General features: G+C 39.3%; 1 protein-coding gene across 1 annotated transcript in view; it reads left to right on the forward strand.

Annotated features, from left to right (window-relative positions):
• LOC141147766 (uncharacterized) overlaps nt 1-23,046 on the forward strand; it is a 441,336-nt gene that overhangs the window by 17,134 nt on the left and 401,156 nt on the right. The window contains exons 3-5 of the mRNA XM_073634947.1: nt 11,992-12,060; nt 18,134-18,264; nt 19,316-19,418. Coding sequence (XP_073491048.1) covers nt 11,992-12,060; nt 18,134-18,264; nt 19,316-19,418 — 303 coding nt within the window. The remainder of the gene's footprint in view (nt 1-11,991; nt 12,061-18,133; nt 18,265-19,315; nt 19,419-23,046) is intronic.

A 23,046-nucleotide genomic window follows, 5' to 3' on the forward strand; every position in this document is an offset into this window, starting at 1 on the left:
TTCACTAAAAAACTGTCAAAAATGTTAAAAATGACAAGAGACAGTTTTTGACAATTCCTTTATTTAAATGCTTCTTCTTTCTTCCTTCATCTTCTTCTGGTTCTTCTGGCTCTTCTGGTTCTTCCTCCAGCGTTCTCATCCAGCATCTCCTCCGCGGCGTCTTCTATCTTCTTCTCCTCGGGCCGCTCCGCACCCATGGCATGAGGGGAGGCTCCCGCTCTTCTCTTCATCTTCTTCTTCATCCTCTTCTCTTCTTCCTTCTTCTCTTCTTCATTTTCTTCTCCGGGCCGCTCCGCACCCATGCTGTCATGAAGGGAGGCTCCCGCTGTGTGACGGCGTCTCTTTGTCTGACGGCTCTTAAAAAACGGGGGCGGGGCCACCCGGTGACCCCGCCCCCTCTGACGCACGGTGACTTGACGGGACTTCCCTGTGACGTCACGGGGAATGCCACAGGGAAGTCCCGTCATGTCCCGTGCGTCAAAGGGGGCGGGGCCACCCACTTATTTAAGAGCCGTCAGACGAAGAGACGCCGTCACAGAATGGAAAGTAAATAGGCACAAATCAACACAAACGTGGCACTAACCAACCAGCCCGTTTTCATTTTGTTTGGCTGTTGTAGGGGGTGTCAGGGAAGGCTTTCGCATAGCACAAATGATGTCTCCCTGTACATACATATGCGCATGCGCAGACTGGCAACTGGCTGGGCAGATGAGCGTGAGCCTGTCACCAATGCTGGCACCAGACAGACTATTTAAACAGGCTGCAATTTGGTGTGCCGCTTCTGTGTGTTCATTCCTGATTCCTGTGTTTGACCTCTGATCCTAACCCAGCTTGCTCCTGACCTCTGTTTGACTGCTACCTGCCCTGACCTTGGCTTGTCTCTGGATTCTGCTTCTGCCTTCTCTTCTTGCCTGATCTACCTCCTGTTGCTGACTTGGTTTGTGACCCGATTATCCTGTTGTGTGCCGTCTATGCCTGATCTGCCTGACCATTATGGATCCGGCTCATCTGACCCTGCATCCTGCTCATCCAGCCTGCTACAGCTCTTCAGCCCAGCAAGGTCTCATCTGTCTTCTGCTTCCAGCTGCTTACCCACAGTCTGCCACCAGCCAAGCTCAGTGCCAGCTCATCTGCCACCAGCTGGTTCTGCCGCCACATCCACCTGCTGACTGCTTCCACCACGCAGTCTACTGGACTGATCACAGGCACTCAGACCTCACTGTGCTCCCATGGCTGCTTTCTAACCAGGAGCTCACTAACCAGGTACGTGACAGGAGAGCGGGGTGATGTCATCATCTGGAAAAAACAAATTGCTATTATCTTAAAAATAAAAGCAGCACGAATTTTTATTATTATGACACAAAAAAGCACAAATATAAAAACAAGCTGTTATAACTAAAAAACCATAACAGCACAAATAAAAATTTTAGCAGCACAAAACAGCACAAATGTAGCACTAAAGAAACACACTTCAGTTTTTATTTGTGCTGATTGTAGGGTGGGCAAAGTGAGTGGGGTTTGAAAAAAAAAAAAAACTGTTATAACTTAAAAACCATAACAGCACAAATAAAAATTTTAGCAGCACAAAACAGCACAAACGTAGCACTAACCAACAAGACCAGTTTTGTGTCATTTGGGCATTATAGGGGGGCTGAGGGACCTTTGGTGACCGTTAATAAATCATTAATAACACGAAAATGATAAAAGATAGAACGGAAATTTTAGCAGCACAAAACAGCACAAACGTAGCACTAACCAACGAGACCAGTTTTGTGTCATTTGGGTATTGTAGGGGGGGCTGAGTGACCTTCGGTGACCTTTAATAAATCATTAATAACGCAAAAACGATAAAAGGTAGGACAGAAATTTTAGCAGCACAAAACAGCACAAATGTAGCACTAAAGAAACACACTTGAGTTTTTATTTGTGCTGATTGTAGGGTGGGCAAAGTGAGTGGGGTTTGAAAAAAAAAAACTGTTATAACTTAAAAACCATAACAGCACAAATAAAAATTTTAGCAGCACAAACCAGCACAAACGTAGCACTAACCAACGAGACCAGTTTCATGTAATTTGGGCGTTGTAGGGGGGCTGACTGACCTTTGGTGACCTTTAATAAATCATTAATAACGAGAAAACGATAAAAGATAGAACGGAAATTTTAGCAGCACAAAACAGCACAAACGTAGCACTAACCAACGAGACCAGTTTTGTGTCATTTGGGCATTATAGGGGGGCTGAGTGACCTTTGGTGACCTTTAATAAATCATTAATAACGCAAAAACGATAATAGATAGAACAGAAATGTTAGCAGCACAAAACAGCACAAACGTAGCACTAACCAACGAGACCAGTTTTGTGTCATTTGGGCATTGTAGGGGGGCTGACTGACCTTTGTGACCTTTAATAAATCATTAATAACGCAAAAATGATAAAAGGTAGAACGGAAATTTTAGCAGCACAAAACAGCACAAATGTAGCACTAAAGAAACACACTTGAGTTTTTATTTGTGCTGATTGTAGGGTGGGCAAAGTGAGTGGGGTTTGAAAAAAAAAAAACTGTTATAACTTAAAAACCATAACAGCACAAATAAAAATTTTAGCAGCACAAACCAGCACAAACGTAGCACTAACCAACGAGACCAGTTTCGTCTCATTTGGGCATTGTAGGGGGGCTGACTGACCTTTGGTGACCGTTAATAAATCATTAATAACACGAAAATGATAAAAGATAGAACGGAAATTTTAGCAGCACAAAACAGCACAAACGTAGCACTAACCAACGAGACCAGTTTTGTGTCATTTGGGCATTATAGGGGGGCTGAGTGACCTTTGGTGACCTTTAATAAATCATTAATAACGCAAAAACGATAATAGATAGAACGGAAATGTTAGCAGCACAAAACAGCACAAACGTAGCACTAACCAACGAGACCAGTTTTGTGTCATTTGGGCGTTGTAGGGGGGCTGACTGACCTTTGGTGACCTTTAATAAATCATTAATAATGCAAAAACGATAAAAGATAGAACGGAATTTTTAGCAGCACAAAACAGCACAAACGTAGCACTAACCAACGAGACCAGTTTTGTGTCATTTGGGTGTTGTAGGGGGGCTGACTGACTTTTGGTGACCTTTAATAAATCATTAATAACGCAAAAACGATAACAGGTAGAACGGAAATTTTAGCAGCACAAAACAGCACAAATGTAGCACTAAAGAAACACACTTGAGTTTTTATTTGTGCTGATTGTAGGGTGGGCAAAGTGAGTGGGGTTTGAAAAAAAAAAACTGTTATAACTTAAAAACCATAACAGCACAAATAAAAATTTTAGCAGCACAAACCAGCACAAACGTAGCACTAACCAACGAGACCAGTTTCGTGTCATTTGGGCATTGTAGGGGGGCTGACTGACCTTTGGTGTCCTTTAATAAATCATTAATAACGCAAAAAGGATAACAGGTAGAACGGAAATTTTAGCAGCACAAAACAGCACAAATGTAGCACTAAAGAAACACACTTGAGTTTTTATTTGTGCTGATTGTAGGGTGGGCAAAGTGAGTGGGGTTTGAAAAAAAAAAACTGTTATAACTTAAAAACCATAACAGCACAAATAAAAATTTTAGCAGCACAAACCAGCACAAACGTAGCACTAACCAACGAGACCAGTTTCATGTAATTTGGGCGTTGTAGGGGGGCTGAGTAACCTTTGGTGACCTTTAATAAATCATTAATAACGCAAAAATGATAATAGATAGAACAGAAATGTTAGCAGCACAAAACAGCACAAACGTAGCACTAACCAACGAGACCAGTTTTGTGTCATTTGGGCATTGTAGGGGGGCTGACTGACCTTTGTGACCTTTAATAAATCATTAATAACGCAAAAATGATAAAAGGTAGAACGGAAATTTTAGCAGCACAAAACAGCACAAATGTAGCACTAAAGAAACACACTTGAGTTTTTATTTGTACTGATTGTAGGGTGGGCAAAGTGAGTGGGGTTTGAAAAAAAAAAACTGTTATAACTTAAAAACCATAACAGCACAAATAAAAATTTTAGCAGCACAAACCAGCACAAACGTAGCACTAACCAATGAGACCAGTTTCGTCTCATTTGGGCATTGTAGGGGGGCTGACTGACCTTTGGTGACCGTTAATAAATCATTAATAACACGAAAATGATAAAAGATAGAACGGAAATTTTAGCAGCACAAAACAGCACAAACGTAGCACTAACCAACGAGACCAGTTTTGTGTCATTTGGGCATTATAGGGGGGCTGAGTGACCTTTGGTGACCTTTAATAAATCATTAATAACGCAAAAACGATAAAAGATAGAACGGAAATGTTAGCAGCACAAAACAGCACAAACGTAGCACTAACCAACGAGACCAGTTTTGTGTCATTTGGGCGTTGTAGGGGGGCTGACTGACCTTTGGTGACCTTTAATAAATCATTAATAATGCAAAAACGATAAAAGATAGAACGGAATTTTTAGCAGCACAAAACAGCACAAACGTAGCACTAACCAACGAGACCAGTTTTGTGTCATTTGGGTGTTGTAGGGGGGCTGACTGACTTTTGGTGACCTTTAATAAATCATTAATAACGCAAAAACGATAACAGGTAGAACGGAAATTTTAGCAGCACAAAACAGCACAAATGTAGCACTAAAGAAACACACTTCAGTTTTTATTTGTGCTGATTGTAGGGTGGGCAAAGTGAGTGGGGTTTGAAAAAAAAAAAAACTGTTATAACTTAAAAGCCATAACAGCACAAATAAAAATTTTAGCAGCACAAACCAGCACAAACGTAGCACTAACCAACGAGACCAGTTTCATGTCATTTGGGCGTTGTAGGGGGGCTGACTGACCTTTGGTGTCCTTTAATAAATCATTAATAACGCAAAAACGATAAAAGATAGAACGGAAATGTTAGCAGCACAAAACAGCACAAACGTAGCACTAACCAACGAGACCAGTTTTGCGTCATTTGGGCATTGTAGGGGGGCTGACTGACCTTTGGTGACCTTTAATAAATCATTAATAACGCAAAAACTATAAAAGATAGAACGGAATTTTTAGCAACACAAAACAGCACAAACGTAGCACTAACCAACGAGACCAGTTTTGTGTCATTTGGGTGTTGTAGGGGGGCTAGGTGATGTCACAGTCTGGAAAAAACAATTGCTAATATCTTAAAAATAAAAGCAGCACAAATGTAAATTTTTACGGCACAAAACAGCACAAACGTAGCACTAAAGAAACACACTTGAGTTTTTATTTGTGCTGATTGTAGGGGGGCCAGCTTCGCTGAGCTCTCTGGTCCTAACTTAATACCAGCTCTTGATGGATTTGCAGCCCTATCTGGCCTTATGATTAATCCTAAGAAATGCCTAGTGCTTAATATTTCACTCACAAACATGGAATTGATCCCGGCTAGGGCTGCACTCCCATTCACATGGGCAGAAAAATCAATCCCATATCTTGGAATTCATTTAACAGCATCTCATTCAGACTTATTCTGAACCAATTATCCTCCTGTATTAAGACAGATCACAAATCTAATAAAACAATGGTCGCAACTTCCTTTATCCTGGATAGGGAAGATTAATGCAATCAAAATGACTATTCTACCCAAATTGCTTTATCTATTCAGAGTCCTCCCTATTCCAATTCCTTCCTATTTTTTGAGAATAGTACAAAAAAGAGCAACTTCGTTTATATGGGGCTCTTCTAAACCACGTATACCTATACACACACTACATCTTCCCAAAAATAAAGGAGGCCTGGGATAACCTAATTTTACTAGCTACTACAGAGCAGCACATTTGGCCAGTCTGTCCAAATACCATGCAAAACAGGAAATCCCATTATGGGTATTTATAGAGGCTTCAGAAAATGACCCTCTATTAATATCAAATTTATTATGGCTTGATCCTAAAGACCGCTTTAAAATTCATAATCCCATAACTAAACACTTCTTATCTCTCTGGGATAAACTAAAAACCAAATATCAGTTACAATCTCCACACAATCCTCTCCTTTCTTTTATCAGAAATCCGGCCTTTTATCCGGCATGGATCTACCCAAATTCTTTTAAAGCTTGGACAACATCAGGCATTCAGACACTAAATGACTTCATAGCATCTAAATCATTCCTTTCATTCCCATCGCTTAGAGAAAAATATGATCTACCAAACTCTGAGATATTTAGATATCTCCAAATCAAAAATTTCTATACATCATTCCTAAAGGGGGATACACCATTATCCCAATTATCCATTTTTGAATCAATCTGTACAAAAGATCCATTTGCTAAAGGTACAATTTCATCACTTTATAATCAACTATATGGAGTAGCAAATCTTAATAGACCCTCTTACGTTCAGAGGTGGGAGAAGGACCTGGGACGAACTTTAGAAGACACGGACTGGTCTAACATATGGCTCACATCTAAGTCATCTTCACCCAACATCTTAGCACTGGAGACAAATTATAAAGTCCTGACTCGCTGGTACCTTGTACCCGCTAGAGTGGCAAAATATTCACCTAATACCTCAGCTCTTTGTTTTCGAGGATGCCCAGAAATAGGCACATATTTACACATATGGTGGACGTGCCCAGTAATCCAAACCTTCTGGAAGGAAGTCTTCGTGATTGCATCTAAAATATTTAAAAAAATAATACAACCAGATCCATATTTAACTTTACTTAATCTAAAACCGGAATGGTTAACACTCTCTCAATTCAAACTTATGATCCAACTAATAACGGCTGCAAAACAAACAGTGGCCAAGGCATGGAAATCTCCTACATTGGTACTAGCAGAAACAATTCACAGAATGAATAATACAATGTCCCATGCTAAGATGGTAGCCATCGATCAAAATCAGATTCCAAAATTTGAAAAACTTTGGCATCCTTGGATAAAACAACAGTTCCTGTCAAACTTCAATGACTCTGTCCTGTTGCCATGGTAACAGATTAAATGACTTACAGAGACACCCATTCTAAGGCTTCAAAGAGAACTAAAAAGAATAATAAACTGACGAGTGGGACAACCTTGTTGACCATACCTCAACCTTTTAACCCTTTTTCTTCTTTCTCTTTCCTTTTCTCCACCTTACGATTAAAGCTCATTATCAGAATTTATTTGACCTATATACACTCTACTTGTAAACAATATGTATAGTAGGTATAAATCATTTAAATACCTACAAAAGTAACTAAGGAAATGATATATATCTTTAATTTAGGTTTACGTGAACCCAATGTTTAATATTTGAAATTTCATGATATTTACCTATATAAACCCTACTGTAAAACAATGAGCTTACTTTATAGATCCTTGTAAACTTACTTTATGTATCTTTATAACATTATATACTCAATAAACTTCTTTTGACAAGGAAAAGTCAGACATGACTTACCTAACACTCATTATTTCAGGTATATCCAGTTAAGACAAGCGTTTCACTCGCAATTTAAAAGTATGATGGTAGAATCATTTCCCTCAGTCCTAGAAAACCTGTTGTCCACAGAAGACCTTCCCAAGACGCTTTCAATTTCCTATAAGGAGTTGTTTAAGATAAAGCCGAAGGCAGTAAATAAGTGTAGAGAGCATTGGGAAGCCGAGGTCCCAGATATTCAAGGCGAGGATTGGGACGATATGTGGACACACCCATTTCAACATTTAATTGCAGCTAGAGATAAATTAATTCATTTTAAATTCTTGCACAGGATATATTATACGCCAGCTAGGCTGGCTTCTATTTACCCAACAGTGCAAGCAGAATGCTGGAGATGCTCCTTTGCTCAAGCGGCGGCTGAACACATATTTTGGAGCTGCCCTCAGATCAAAAAGTATTGGTCTGAGGTCACCTCCTGTATCTCGGAGGTTCTGCTGACTCCGATCCCAACGACGGTAAAGGTGTGTCTCCTGGGATTGGTTGAGGAGGTGGTCCCTTCACGAACTCATAGAACTCTCCTCACCATACTATTGTTCTATGGAAGGAAGGCTATTCTGTTGCAGTGGCGTAGACCGGGGGCACCTGACCTATGCTTCTGGAAGAGACTGGTTAATGCTATGATGCCTTATTACAAAGCGATGTATCTATCTAGAGGTTGCGGAAAGAAATTTGATAGAGTTTGGCAGTCTTGGTACAACTCTGAGCTAACGGTTGGATAAAATCAGAACGGGGGTAAGCTTATATGAAACCCTTTAAGAAGATCTAGGACCTTGCTCTGGAATTCTGGTCATGGACTGTGGAGGAGCATGGCTGCTGCAATCTGATTGTTTCATGGTGAACTGAGGGAGAGAGAACTGAGCAACGGGGGTTAAATAAAGGAGGGGGGGATTTTTTGTAATTACTATGGGTAGTTAAACTACTGTTGTTAGTTAGACAGTGTATATCTTGGCCATGTTGGTCTATTTTAGCTCAGAAAAGCTGAGTTAGTTATAAGTTTGTTTTGTTGCTGTGTTGTTGTTATAAAAAAGGAAAAAACAATAAAAAGAAATAAAAAAAAATAAAAATAAAAATAAAAATGTCCAACGAAGTCCATTCATCTTCTTCCCTCGCTCTGACGGACCGAGAAAGAAAAAAAAAAGCTGCATGCCGCCACCGATCCTCCTCCATGGGATGCACCCGCCGTAATGACCGTCCGGTCAGGTGACAGTTCTTTTATAACTGAGGGCGGGATGTCCCTGGGTGACCCCGCCCCCCCTCTGATGCACGGGAACATCCCTATGGCTTCCCCGTAGCATCAGAGGGGGCGGGGTCACCCGGTTATGTCACGGTTACGTCACGGCAGATTTTTTTTTTCTTTTTCGGTCCGTTGGAACGAGAGAAGAAGAAGACGAATGGACTTTGTGGGACATTTTTATTTTTTTATTTTTTAATGAAGGACTTGTCCCAAGCCGTGTCATGTCATTTTTACCATTTTTACACTTTTTTGTGAAATGGTAGGGGTACATTTGTACCCCTTTACCATTTCACACAGGGGGGGAGGCTGGGATCTGGGGGTCCTCTTGTTAAAGGGGGCCTCCAGATTCCGATAACCCCCCCGCCCACAGACCCCCACAACCACCGGGCAAGGGTTGTGGGGATGAGGCCCTTGTCCCCATCAATATGGGGACAAGGTGCTTTGGGGAGGCCGCTACCCCGAAGCACCCTCCCCATGTTGAGGGCATGTGGCCTGGTACGGTTCAGGGGGGGTGCTCTCTCATCCCCCCTCTTTTCCTGCAGCCTGCCAGGTTGCGTGCTCGGATGAGGGTCTGGTATGGATTTTTGGGGGGACCCCTACGCCATTTTTTTTAAAATTTTGACGTGGGGTTCCCCTTAAAATCCATACCAGGCCTGAAGGGCCTTTTTCAGCATGTCTGCAGCAGATCACACTGTTGCTATCTGCAAACTGTGTCTCTGGCACATCAAACATGGCAAAAGCACCAACCATATGCAAATAATTGCACTTTTTTTTGCCTTCATCAAGAGCACCTCTATAGGGTTACGGTGGGAAGGTGCCCCCGACACCCAAAGAGTAATTTTTCTGCACCTGTTTGACAGGTGTATATCATTGCAATTTTTTACAGCAAGGCCAATTCTTGCTTTCATCAAGAGTACCTCTAAAGGGTTATGGTGGGAAGGCGCCACCGACACCCAAAGACCAATTTTTACGCACCCGTTACTACTATACAAAGTCAAAGTAAAACCAGAATGTATCCAAAAAATATCTAATCTTGTTCCCAGTGCACTACATTGTGGCCTCATCATACACACTGGCTCCCCAGCTGTTGCTGAGCAAAATAAAGGCAGCTTGCAGGGAAAATGTCATTTTTTTGGGCTTTATAAATGCAATTATTCCTGCAGCAGATCCTAGACATGGTACAGATCTGCCACTTTACAGGTAGACTAAGGGGAACCCCCAGGCACTATATTGGAAGGAATTTTTCATTTTTAGGCTTTCACTTTAAAAATGACGTTTTTTACAAACTTTTTTTTTATTGATACATGTCCCCTAGGGCAGGACCAGGACCCCTATAACCATTGTATGCCCAATTACTTGCATATAAGCCTTCAAAATGGGCACTTTTGATTTTGACATTCGGGTCCCATTGACTTTAATGGGGTTCATTATTCTGGTCCAAACTTTTGCGGTGTTCGAAAGTTCTGGTGCGAACTGAACAGGGGTCTGTAAGGCCCATCCCTAGGTATTACTATCACAAAAATTCCTAGCTTCCTATTGTCAATGTTTGTTAAGGACACCAACAGGTGCAGGCAGGATTTCAAGAAGCTTCTGGTCGAACCTAATCCTGCACATTACTTTCTCGATTGTAAGCACTGCCTCTGTTAATGAATCAAATCCACTGTGAGCTGTGACATAAAGGATGTTATTTGTTTACTTACGCTTTAACCTTCCTGGCGGTAATCCCGAGTGTGGCTCGGGGTTAATTTTCAGTTCCAAAAGCGGTAACCCTGAGTCACACTCAGGATTACACTTTAGTGATACTTACCTTGTCCCCGCGATCCCCAATGTCCTCCCGCTCTGTCCTCTGGCCAATGCTGGTGTTCCGTTAGATTAGGCTACCCATCATATCTTGTAATGGACGTGACGTTCTGTCGCTGCCATCTTGCTACACCTTGCACTCCTCCACAGTACAGATACAGTGAGAAGGTATCTTATTACACCCACCGAAGATGTGCATTGAACACTTATTTGTAACAATAAACTGAGCTTATATATTATAATACAATATTTAGAAATACGTGAAACTCTTTTGATGTTGAATTGATGCAGATCTCAGAGGTTTGCTGATCTGACAGAACACCGCTGCTTTTATAATTCAACATCAAAACAGTCTGATGGATTTGAAAATACTATATTTCACTATATAAGCTCCGTTTACTGTTCCATGCAAAACAATGTATTACTTTGACATTCAAAAATACTGACATAATCAGAGTGCCAGGGAGGTTAAAGTATAACTAAACTCAGGAGCAAAAATTAAATATATTAATGCATATCCATCTTTAGTTGTGGTGGCTGGATTAGTTCTCATTTTTCAAGAATATTTTAACAAGTACACAAAGACCCTGATGATCTTGTCAGAAACGCAGTCTCCTTGTCACTTTGTGGGAGATCAACTGGAAGCAAAAACAATGTTATCTTTCTTGTGTAAAATACTTATCTCATCACCTCCAATGTAATGGAGATGAACAAAAGCAGACAAGTCCAGCCTGGGTGGCAACCAAAGTTCCCCTATAAATTCATTTGAGGAGTGTGCATAGACACCCAATGACAGAAAGTGTGTTATATCAAAGATTGCCAGGTGAAAATAAAAGGAAAATGAATGAAAAATAATGCAGGAACCTCATCTAAGTATTGGTAAGCTGCAGTATATTAAATTTTTGCTTTTGGTTTAGATGCACTTTAAAAGGAATTTGTTACTACAGCAAATACCTGTGTTAAAAACTTTTACAAAAGTGATCATTCTTTGACTGATTGGTCATGTGATAGTTCTGGGGCAGTCAAATCACTGACAGTAAAACTGATTAGATTAGATTTCACAGCCCTGGAACTAGTATTCAACTTGGGATTTGGAATTGCCATTTTAACTCCATGAAATAAAAGATTCTTATAACATTGGTATCAGCAGTAAAGGCAGATGCCCTTTAACGATGTCCCAGCATGATTTTTTTTAGCCCTTTAAATTCCCAATTGCGTATTTTGTAATTCTGCCTCTCTATTTCTGGATGGAGCTGCTTATCTCTGTAACAGCTTTATTCTGATTCTGAGTGGGGGAGAGTTTTACTTACGGAATACTCATTGGGTATTAACTGCCATGAATGTATGCATTATAATGATCTCTTTTTAATGTATGCGTTGTAACTATTTTGTCACTGATAACCTGTTGTATATGTCAGTATTCTTCAAGCGTACAAAGGATAAGTAAAAGAAGACTATGCATTATACATTTTGTTGTAATTATAGTTTCCCAGTGACTCATTAGAGAGTTGTGTTCCATCTGGATCTTTCAACAAAGGAGGAGTCTGCTCCAAGGTAACTTAACCTGTACAAGATCTTTACAGAAAAAATGTAGAGATAACACATACTTTGAGATGTTTGCACTTGACCACACCTTCTACAGTAGCAATGAGGAGCTCCAACTCTGCCATTTGATTTATATATATTATATTGTGTAGAATAAAAAAACAGGAGGAGTGGGAACACCCATTTGGAATATGAAGGAATGAGACTTAAGGTGGGTGTGAATCAAGCTGGCAGGGAAATCTTAGGTCTGCAGGAGATCCAGAGGACTGGGTGTGACGTCTACCTACCATTCTCCTCCTAGAAGTAAAATATCACTTTGATCGAGTGACACTATAATGAGAATATTTATCTTTCTATACAACACTAGTACACAATGGTTTGAATGTTACTGGAAATATTGGCAGCAACATCACTTTGCTTTGTGTCATTTTCAATTAATTGCTTTCACCTACCTGTACTGTTTGGATTAGTGGTGAAGCTGAACAGCCAGCATGACAGCATATAAACTCCTATCTTTTAAAGGGCACTGGTAATTTTGGCATGAGTATCTTTGTTTTCTCATAAAAGGCTCCATTTAAATTGTTTATTCCATCCATTTTTAATCCAGAGTCTGTTGGGTGGAATTCCTAAGCATTCCACCCACACACTGCTATAGTAAGGAATTTGTTGTAGTAAGCCATTAAATTCCCTATTTAGCCATAAACAGTCTAAAATTTTGCTAATTCTGGACAAAGTGACAAAGTAACTAGCTAATTGTTTAATACATTTATTCTCACTACACTCTCCCATTACTACTTTCCCCCAGGACCGAAACCCTAAGTAAGTTCTAGGCTGAACTTACAGAGGGTTGATGATGTTTTCCTCCTTGTCATGATTTAGTGGAGGCTAGAGTGACATCAGTACATAGAGATATAGTCCCTGGGATAAGTAAGTAGCTAGCATGTGCTTTAATAATCCATTTGATAAACTATACATAATTTTCTCTAAAAAACAAAAAAACAAAAAAACAAACAAAGGCGCCTCTAAGTGCAGAAGTAAAACAAGTTTAATGCCCCAACTGGGTTCAAAAACACTTACAAGATGGAAGGTGTAATCAGGCACATCATGAATAAGGCTGCATTGGAAGGGGTCACGGTGGAAGGAAGCATTCAGAGCGGATGGATGTTGTAACTGGCAGCAGCAGAGTGGAACACAGGGAGCCGCTGTGAAGCCGGCGTCGTCAGCATGGAGAGACGGCGTACCCGGAAGTGATGTCATCCACTGAGCGGCTCCTTAACCAGCCTGGACCGCAAACAAACAGCCAAAGGGAGGATGTGATGTCATCAATGAGGGACGCGTTTCGGAACCGTCAATCGTTCCTTTTTCAACCTATGGCTATAGTGATGACTATGCATGATATATATACACACACTAGCAGTGAGTTGGCCGGGGGCGGGGACAACAATCAGAGTTTAATTCATAACAATGACTTCATTTAAAAACATCTAAATACATTTAAATACATAGAAACACATGTAGCAGCATTCTAAAAAGGAGGCAATGAAAAAAAGAATATAAAAAGAGGGGAAAATCAAAAATTAAGACGATAGAGAGTATAAAAAGCAGAATATATAATGTGTTGTATATTAATAATCAGGATGTCTGATATTAACGGGCCAACAACCATGCATGCACAATAGCATGATATAAATAATAGGAGCAAGCAAGCGTATGTATATGACAGTATAAATATTAAGATTAAGATATTAAAATTGGAACAAAAGGGGACATGTGTGTCACCAATACTATCAAATTATAGTAATATTAAACTACCATGAGTGAAAAACTATTGTAATAAAAAAATTATTGTAATAAAAAAGGGGGCCTGGATTAATATCTATAAAAAAGAATATAATATCATAGTATGGCACTAACTTCAAAATCCTCGTTTAACCCTCCAGGGGCTAAAACATTTAATAGAAAAATCCAGTACATTTCCCTGTGACATAATCGTCGGTAGCGTTCAGCTGGGGGAAGGTCTTTTGGCATTGCCTCAATGACCCATACTCTAAGGCCATTAGTGGACTTATCATGGGCGTGGAGATAGTGTCTAGGGACACTATGGTTGTCTAATCCACCTTCAATGAACCGGCGATGTTCACCAAAGCGTTTACGTAGTGGCCGAATAGTCCGTCCTACATAAAATAAACCGCAGGGACATGTGAGACAATATATAACATGGTTGGATGAGCATGTATGAAAACCCTTTATTGGGTATGTTTTGCCTTTAACATGAAAGTCTTTCTGGCCATGTACCACAAAACTACAGGTCTTGCAGAGAGGCTTACGGCACTGGTACATCCCAGAGATAGCTAGGAACGTGGGCATATGATGGCCTAGAGGCAAAGGTGTGGCCTTGAGTTTACTGGTCGCTACCTTACTTTTAATGTTAGGTGCCTTTCCATAGGCAAATTGAGGTCTATTAGGCAGAGTGGAAAAAAGGTGTTCATCTTGTAGTAGCAGAGGCCAGTGTCTTTTTACAATATTTTCCATTTGCTTATGTTGAGTATGGAATTGAGTAATGAAGCGTAAATTACTCTTCTGGGGGCGTGGACGAGAGTTCTCAATGGACGGTGTGCTCTTATATTGTTGATAAGCTGCATCTACAAGATCAACAGGAAAACCCTTTTCGAGAAATTTTTCTTTCAAAATTTTACCTTCAATATCATAGTCATTCTTTAGGGTACAATTCTTTTTTAGCCTACAGAACTGACTTTTAGGTACATTGTTAAGCCATAGGGGATGATGACAGCTATTGTAATGGAGAAACGAATTCCCAGCTGTTGGCTTGATGTAATTTTTAGCATGTATCTCCTTACCTATCCAAAAAAGTTCGAGGTCCAAAAAAGCTAGTTTATTTTGATCGATGACAGAGGTAAAAGTAAGGCCCATGTTGTTAGTGTTACAGTATGTGACAAAGTCAGAAAAGACTGATGCACTGCCATCCCATATAATAATCACGTCATCTATATACCGGCCATAAAAAACAATATGGGAAAAAAACGGGTTGTTATTCCATATATATTGGTGCTCCCAGTGCCCCATGGTAAGGTTCGCATATGAGGGTGCAAAATGCGCCCCCATAGCTGTACCTTGTATCTGCAGAAAAAAATCATCCTCAAATTTGAAATAATTATGTGTAATAATTAAGAAATTGTTGAAGCCACTTCTTTTTGCCTTACACATAATTATTTCAAATTTGAGGATGATTTTTTTCTGCAGATACAAGGTACAGCAATGGGGGCGCATTTTGCACCCTCATATGCGAACCTTACCATGGGGCACTGGGAGCACCAATATATATGGAATAACAACCCGTTTTTTTCCCATATTGTTTTTTATGGCCGGTATATAGATGACGTGATTATTATATGGGATGGCAGTGCATCAGTCTTTTCTGACTTTGTCACATACTGTAACACTAACAACATGGGCCTTACTTTTACCTCTGTCATCGATCAAAATAAACTAGCTTTTTCGGACCTCAAACTTTTTTGGATAGGTAAGGAGATACATGCTAAAAATTACATCAAGCCAACAGCTGGGAATTCGTTTCTCCATTACAATAGCTGTCATCATCCCCTATGGCTTAACAATGTACCTAAAAGTCAGTTCTGTAGGCTAAAAAAGAATTGTACCCTAAAGAATGACTATGATATTGAAGGTAAAATTTTGAAAGAAAAATTTCTCGAAAAGGGTTTTCCTGTTGATCTTGTAGATGCAGCTTATCAACAATATAAGAGCACACCGTCCATTGAGAACTCTCGTCCACGCCCCCAGAAGAGTAATTTACGCTTCATTACTCAATTCCATACTCAACATAAGCAAATGGAAAATATTGTAAAAAGACACTGGCCTCTGCTACTACAAGATGAACACCTTTTTTCCACTCTGCCTAATAGACCTCAATTTGCCTATGGAAAGGCACCTAACATTAAAAGTAAGGTAGCGACCAGTAAACTCAAGGCCACACCTTTGCCTCTAGGCCATCATATGCCCACGTTCCTAGCTATCTCTGGGATGTACCAGTGCCGTAAGCCTCTCTGCAAGACCTGTAGTTTTGTGGTACATGGCCAGAAAGACTTTCATGTTAAAGGCAAAACATACCCAATAAAGGGTTTTCATACATGCTCATCCGACCATGTTATATATTGTCTCACATGTCCCTGCGGTTTATTTTATGTAGGACGGACTATTCGGCCACTACGTAAACGCTTTGGTGAACATCGCCGGTTCATTGAAGGTGGATTAGACAACCATAGTGTCCCTAGACACTATCTCCACGCCCATGATAAGTCCGCTAATGGCCTTAGAGTATGGGTCATTGAGGCAATGCCAAAAGACCTTCCCCCAGCTGAACGCTACCGATGATTATGTCACAGGGAAATGTACTGGATTTTTCTATTAAATGTTTTAGCCCCTGGAGGGTTAAACGAGGATTTTGAAGTTAGTGCCATACTATGATATTATATTCTTTTTTATAGATATTAATCCAGGCCCCCTTTTTTATTACAATAATTTTTTTATTACAATAGTTTTTTATTCATGGTAGTTTAATATTACTATAATTTGATAGTATTGGTGACACACATGTCCCCTTTTGTTCCAATTTTAATATCTTAATCTTAATATTTACACTGTCATATACATACGCTTGCTTGCTCCTATTACTTATATCATGCTATTGTGCATGCATGGTTGTTGGCCCGTTAATATCAGACATCCTGATTATTAATATACAACACATTATATATTCTGCTTTTTATACTCTCTATCGTCTTAATTTTTGATTTTCCCCTCTTTTTATATTCTTTTTTTCATTGCCTCCTTTTTAGAATGCTGCTACATGTGTTTCTATGTATTTAAATGTATTTAGATGTTTTTAAATGAAGTCATTGTCATGAATTAAACTCTGATTGTTGTCCCCGCCCCCGGCCAACCCACTGCTAGTGTGTGTATATATATCATGCATAGTCATCACTATAGCCATAGGTTGAAAAAGGAACGATTGATGGTTCCGAAACGCGTCCCTCATTGATGACATCACATCCTCCCTTTGGCTGTTTGTTTGCGGTCCAGGCTGGTTAAGGAGCCGCTCAGTGGATGACATCACTTCCGGGTACGCCGTCTCTCCATGCTGACGACGCCGGCTTCACAGCGGCTCCCTGTGTTCCACTCTGCTGCTGCCAGTTACAACATCCATCCGCTCTGAATGCTTCCTTCCACCGTGACCCCTTCCAATGCAGCCTTATTCATGATGTGCCTGATTACACCTTCCATCTTGTAAGTGTTTTTGAACCCATTTGGGGCATTAAACTTGTTTTACTTCTGCACTTAGAGGCGCCTTTGTTTGTTTTTTTGTGTTCCTATAGATCCTGCTTCAGTCTTTTAAAGTTGCAGCCCTTTGTGCTGAAGATTATCATCCTACAACTTTCATCACCTTTACCAGCACCCTCATTTTTATTTTGGACTGCCCTTTACATAGAGACATTATTCAGACTACGTTAGTCCTGTGCGCCCTATACATATATTTTTTTTACATAATTTTCTCTGAATATTGTGATAACTGCAATAAAAATTACTCCACGGTTTCCTTCTAAACATCACAAAGTAGGGAGAGCATGTAAGGATTTAGGCAAGTAAAAAGCACTTAAAAAGACATCCGGCAATTTTTAAATATTTTTTTTAAGTTATGCTATGTTGATGGGAACATGTAAGAAATATAAAGTATGTGTTATTTCAATTCGTTTGCAAACGTGGAACTACCCTTTAAATGACATATTATATAGGTGTACACTTCTGACTTTATCTTGAAATATATAACTCTTGATCACTTTTTAAAGATATAAAGACATGAAAAACTTCTTCCTGAGTTTAAACACAAAAAAATTATCCCTAAATAAAATTGACATGAGGTTATGAAACATAACAGAGGAAATGAAAGACTGAAGAAACTGAGATACATTGAAAAGGTCTATGTAGATGCTATAAAAAGTAAAAGATATTAGTTTAATTTCCTAATTTGCATTATAATTTCCATTAGGAACTACGAAGGTTGTTGGATCTGGGCTATTTCACATCTGCTTTTCATTTTACTTACAACATGAAGAGTGGTTTATACAATGTTAAGTTGATTCTTAAGTGCCTTGATCTACTTGATAGAAGTGCTCTCAGGTAAGTTACTACTGATGCTGATGAATCTTTTTCACATAGTTGGCCCTTTCAAAGCCTTTTTTTAGCAATGTATTATACTGTTTGCCTGTAGTTCAGCTTTAAAGCAGTGCAAGGAGCAAAAAAGCTATCCAAAAACAATTAGATATCACATTGTTGCTCAATATACACTAAGCTGCACAAAAAAAGCATACTGCTGTGTCTATTAGCCATTCAATACTGGACACCATTGCTCTTTGACCAATATCTTGTAATTATTATACAAGATTAATATTGTGCAGTGCTTTACAATGTAGAGGGGGGGCAGCACAATTACAATACAGTTCAATAAAGAAGGAATAGGAGGGTCCTAATGATTTTAATATATAACAAGTAAAGAGCATTTAAAAGAGCTTTCAGCTAATATTAATCAGGAGTTAAACTTAACCCATTTCTTTATTTGACTTCACAACAATACAAATCCCTAGTAATACTCCATTTAGAATTCCAACACACTTGACTTGATTGCACAGTTTGAAATACTTTAAAAAAGATGATAGCAAAGTCTATTTTTGACCACCTTAACATATAACTTGAAGTCCTAATAAAGTTTGCACAGGAGGTGAAACAAAAAAGAAAACCCAATAAATTGTTACTGTCCATTTGCACAGTTTGTACGAACATTTTATAAAGCGAACGCATGTTTTGTAGGACACCTAGAGACAATATGTTCCAATGTTAAACAAGCTAGGTCATGATCTTTGAAGGTCTTTCTTCTTGCCTTTCTTAAATGTCATTACATTTAGTTCCTTTTTCCAAGTTGATTGGGCCAATATAGCAAAGCAGAAGCACAACTGCCTAAATGTCTGGCAGCACTTCGACTTTTTCATCACTCCCTCTTGAACAGAGGTTTTAGAAGTTCATTGTGCTAGATGTGAGGGTAATAACAGGTTAGCAGGGCTGAGCTTTACGTTAAAGGGAAAAATATTTTTTGTTACAATTGGTACATTATATATAATTTATTATTTAAAAAAGAAACTTAAATTTAAACTTAATTACCAGTTTTTACCTATAGCTTTCATGATATTCGAGAGGCAAACGTGGCTTTTTCTGCATATGAACACATTGATCAGAAGGGGGTTAGATCAGACACCAACATCCTGCTGAAAGTTATTAAGGTAAGTGATAACTTAACAACTCAAACTCAACTTGATGATATTATGTTATATACATAAGAATATATTACTCATTAGTTGGGTTCTAAAGAATACAAAGTATATTACCCGATTCTGAAAGTACGATAAAAAGTGATTGTTTTAAAAAAAGGCCTTCATTCTTTTTTAAATGCACAAAATATAACTGGATACTCATATTTATGGGTAAAGTTGATCCAGGGAATATCGGATTGCCTCTTGGGGGATCAGGAAGGAATTTTTTCCCCCCACTGGAGCAAATTGGATCATGCTCTATTGGGGTTTTTTCTTGCCTTTCTCAACTGTGGGTATAAGATTGTGTATATGAATTGGTCAACTGTGGATATATGATTGTGTATATGGAGATTTTCTAATCGTGTGTGTTTTTAATTTTATTTCTGTGGCTTGGACTGGAAGGACTTGTGACTTTTTTCAACCAGACTAACTATGTAACTGTCATTTTTCTAAGCTACTGATATTTCCTATTTAATGTAAAGAAGAGTTGCAAACCTAAAGGAACAACCCTATTTATGTCAATATATGTCCATAAATGCCTATTTATGTCAATATATGTCCAACATACTGTACGTGAATCAAATATGTGAATTAGAGAATACAAAGTAATTGAACTCAATAGGAGTAAATTAATTGCTTGTATTAGTGAAGGAGACTGTCTCTGCTTAACCACTTCAGCCCCGGAAGGTTTTACCCCCTTCCTGACCAGAGCACTTTTTACAATTCGGCACTGCGTCGCTTTAACTGCTAATTGCGCGGTCATGCAATGCTGTACCCAAACAAAATTTGCGTCCTTTTCTTCCCACAAATAGAGCTTTCTTTTGATAGTATTTGATCACCTCTGCCGTTTTTATTTTTTGCGCTATACACGGAAAAAGACCGAAAATTTTGAAAAAAAATGATATTTTCTACTTTTTGTTCTAAAAAAAATCCAATAAACTCAATTTTAGTCATACATTTAGGCCAAAATGTATTCGGCCACATGTCTTTGGTAAAAAAAATGTCAATAAGTGTATATTTATTGGTTTGCGCAAAAGTTATAGCGTCTACAAACTAGGGTACATTTTCTGGAATTTACACAGCCTTTAATTTATGACTGCCTATGTCGTTTCTTGAGGTGCTAAAATGGCAGGGCAGTACAAAACCCCCACAAATGACCCCATTTTGGAAAGTAGACACCCCAAGGAATTTGCTGAGAGGCATGTTGAGCCCATTGAATATTCATTTTTTTTGTCCCAAGTGATTGAACAATGACAAAAAAAAAAAAAAAAAAAAAAAATTACAAAAAGTTGTCACTAAATGATATATTGCTCACACAGGCCATGGGCATATGTGGAATTGCACCCCAAAATACATTTAGCTGCTTCTCCTGAGTATGGGGATACCACATGTGTGAGACTTTTTGGGAGCCTAGCCGCGTACGGGACCCCGAAAACCAATCACTGCCTTCAGGATTTCTAAGGGCGTACATTTTTGATTTTACTCCTCACTACCTATCACAGTTTTGAAGGCCATAAAATGCCCAGATGACATAAAACCCCCCCAAATGACCCCATTTTGGAAAGTAGACACCCCAAGCTATTTGCTTTGAGGCATGTTGAGTCCATGGAATGTTTTATATTTTGACACAAGTTGCGGGAAAGTGACAAATTTTTTTTTTTTTTTGCACAAAGTTGTCACTAAATGATATATTGCTCACACAGGCCATGGGCATATGTGGAATTGCACCCCAAAATACATTTAGCTGCTTCTCCTGAGTATGGGGATACCACATGTGTGGGACTTTTTGGGAGCCTAGCCGCGTACGGGACCCCGAAAACCAATCACTGCCTTCAGGATTTCTAAGGGCGTACATTTTTGATTTTACTCCTCACTGCCTATCACAGTTTCGGAGGCCATGGAATGCCCAGGTGGCACAAACCCCCCCCCAAATGACCCCATTTTGGAAAGTAGACACCCCAAGCTATTTGCTGAGAGGCATGGTGAGTATTTTGCAGCTCTCATTTGTTTTTGAAAATAAAGAAAGACGAGAAAAAATTTTTTTTTTTTTCTTTTTTCAATTTTCAAAACTTTGTGACAAAAAGTGAGGTCTGCAAAATACTCACTATACCTCTCATCAAATAGCTTGGGGTGTCTACTTTCCAAAATGGGGTCATTTGGGGGGTTTTTTTGCCACCTGGGCATTCCATGGCCTCCGAAACTGTGATAGGCAGTGAAGAGTGAAATCAAAAATTTACGGCCTTAGAAAGCCTGAAGGCGGTGCTTGGTTTTCGGGGTCCCGTGCGCGGCTAGGCTCCCAAAAAGTCCCACACATGTGGTATCCCCGTACTCAGGAGAAGCAGCAGAATGTATTTTGGGGTGTAATTTCACATATTCCCATGGCATGTTTGAGCAATATATCATTTAGTGACAACTTTGTGCAAAAAAAAATAAAAAAAATAAAAAATTGTCTCTTTCCCGCAACTTGTGTCACAATATAAATTATTCCATGGACTCAACATGACTCTCAGCAAATAGCTTGGGGTGTCTACTTTCCAAAATGGGGTCATTTGGGGGGGTTTTGAACTGTCCTGGCATTTTATGCACAACATCTAGAAGCTTATGTCACACATCACCCACACTTCTAACCACTTGAAGACAAAGCCCTTTCTGACACTTATTGTTTACATAAAAAAATAATTTTTTTTTGCAAGAAAATTACTTTGAACCCCCAAACATTATATATATATTTTTAAAGCAAATGCCCTACAGATTAAAATGGTGGGTGTTTCATTTTTTTTTTTCACACAGTATTTGCGCAGCGATTTTTCAAACGCATTTTTTGGGGAAAAAACACACTTTTTTACATTTTAATGCACTAAAACACACTATATTGCCCAAATGTTTGATGAAATAAAAAAGATGATCGTAGGCCGAGTACATGGATACCAAACATGACATGCTTTAAAATTGCGCACAAACGTGCAGTGGCGACAAACTAAATACATTTTTAAAAGCCTTTAAAAGCCTTTACAGGTTACCACTTTAGATTTACAGAGGAGGTCTACTGCTAAACTTACTGCCCTCGATCTGACCTTCGCGGCGATACCTCACATGCATGGTGCAATTGCTGTTTACATTTGACGCCAGACCGACGCTTGCGTTTGCCTTAGCGCGAGAGCAGGGGGGACAGGGGTGCTTTTTTTTTTTTTTTTTTTTTTCTTTATTATTATTATTTTTTTATCTTATTTTTAAACTGTTCCTTTCATTTTTTTTTTTTTTTAATCATTTTTATTGTTATCTCAGGGAATGTAAATATCCCCTATCATAGCAATAGGTAGTGACAGGTACTCTTTTTTGCAAAAATTGGGGTCTATTAGACCCTAGATTTCTCCTCTGCCCTCAAAGCATCTGACCACACCAAGATCGGTGTGATAAAATGCTTTCCCAATTTCCCAATGGCGCTGTTTACATCCGGCGAAATCTAAGTCATAAAATGCTCGTAGCTTCCGGTTTCTTAGGCCATAGAGATGTTTGGAGCCACTCTGGTCTCTGATCAGCTCTATGGTCAGCTGGCTGAATCACCGGCTGCATTTTCAGGTTCCCTGTTGAGACAGGA

The sequence above is a fragment of the Aquarana catesbeiana genome, linkage group LG06 (genome assembly GCF_042186555.1).
Source record: "Aquarana catesbeiana isolate 2022-GZ linkage group LG06, ASM4218655v1, whole genome shotgun sequence".
Classification (NCBI taxonomy): Eukaryota; Metazoa; Chordata; class Amphibia; order Anura; family Ranidae; genus Aquarana; species Aquarana catesbeiana.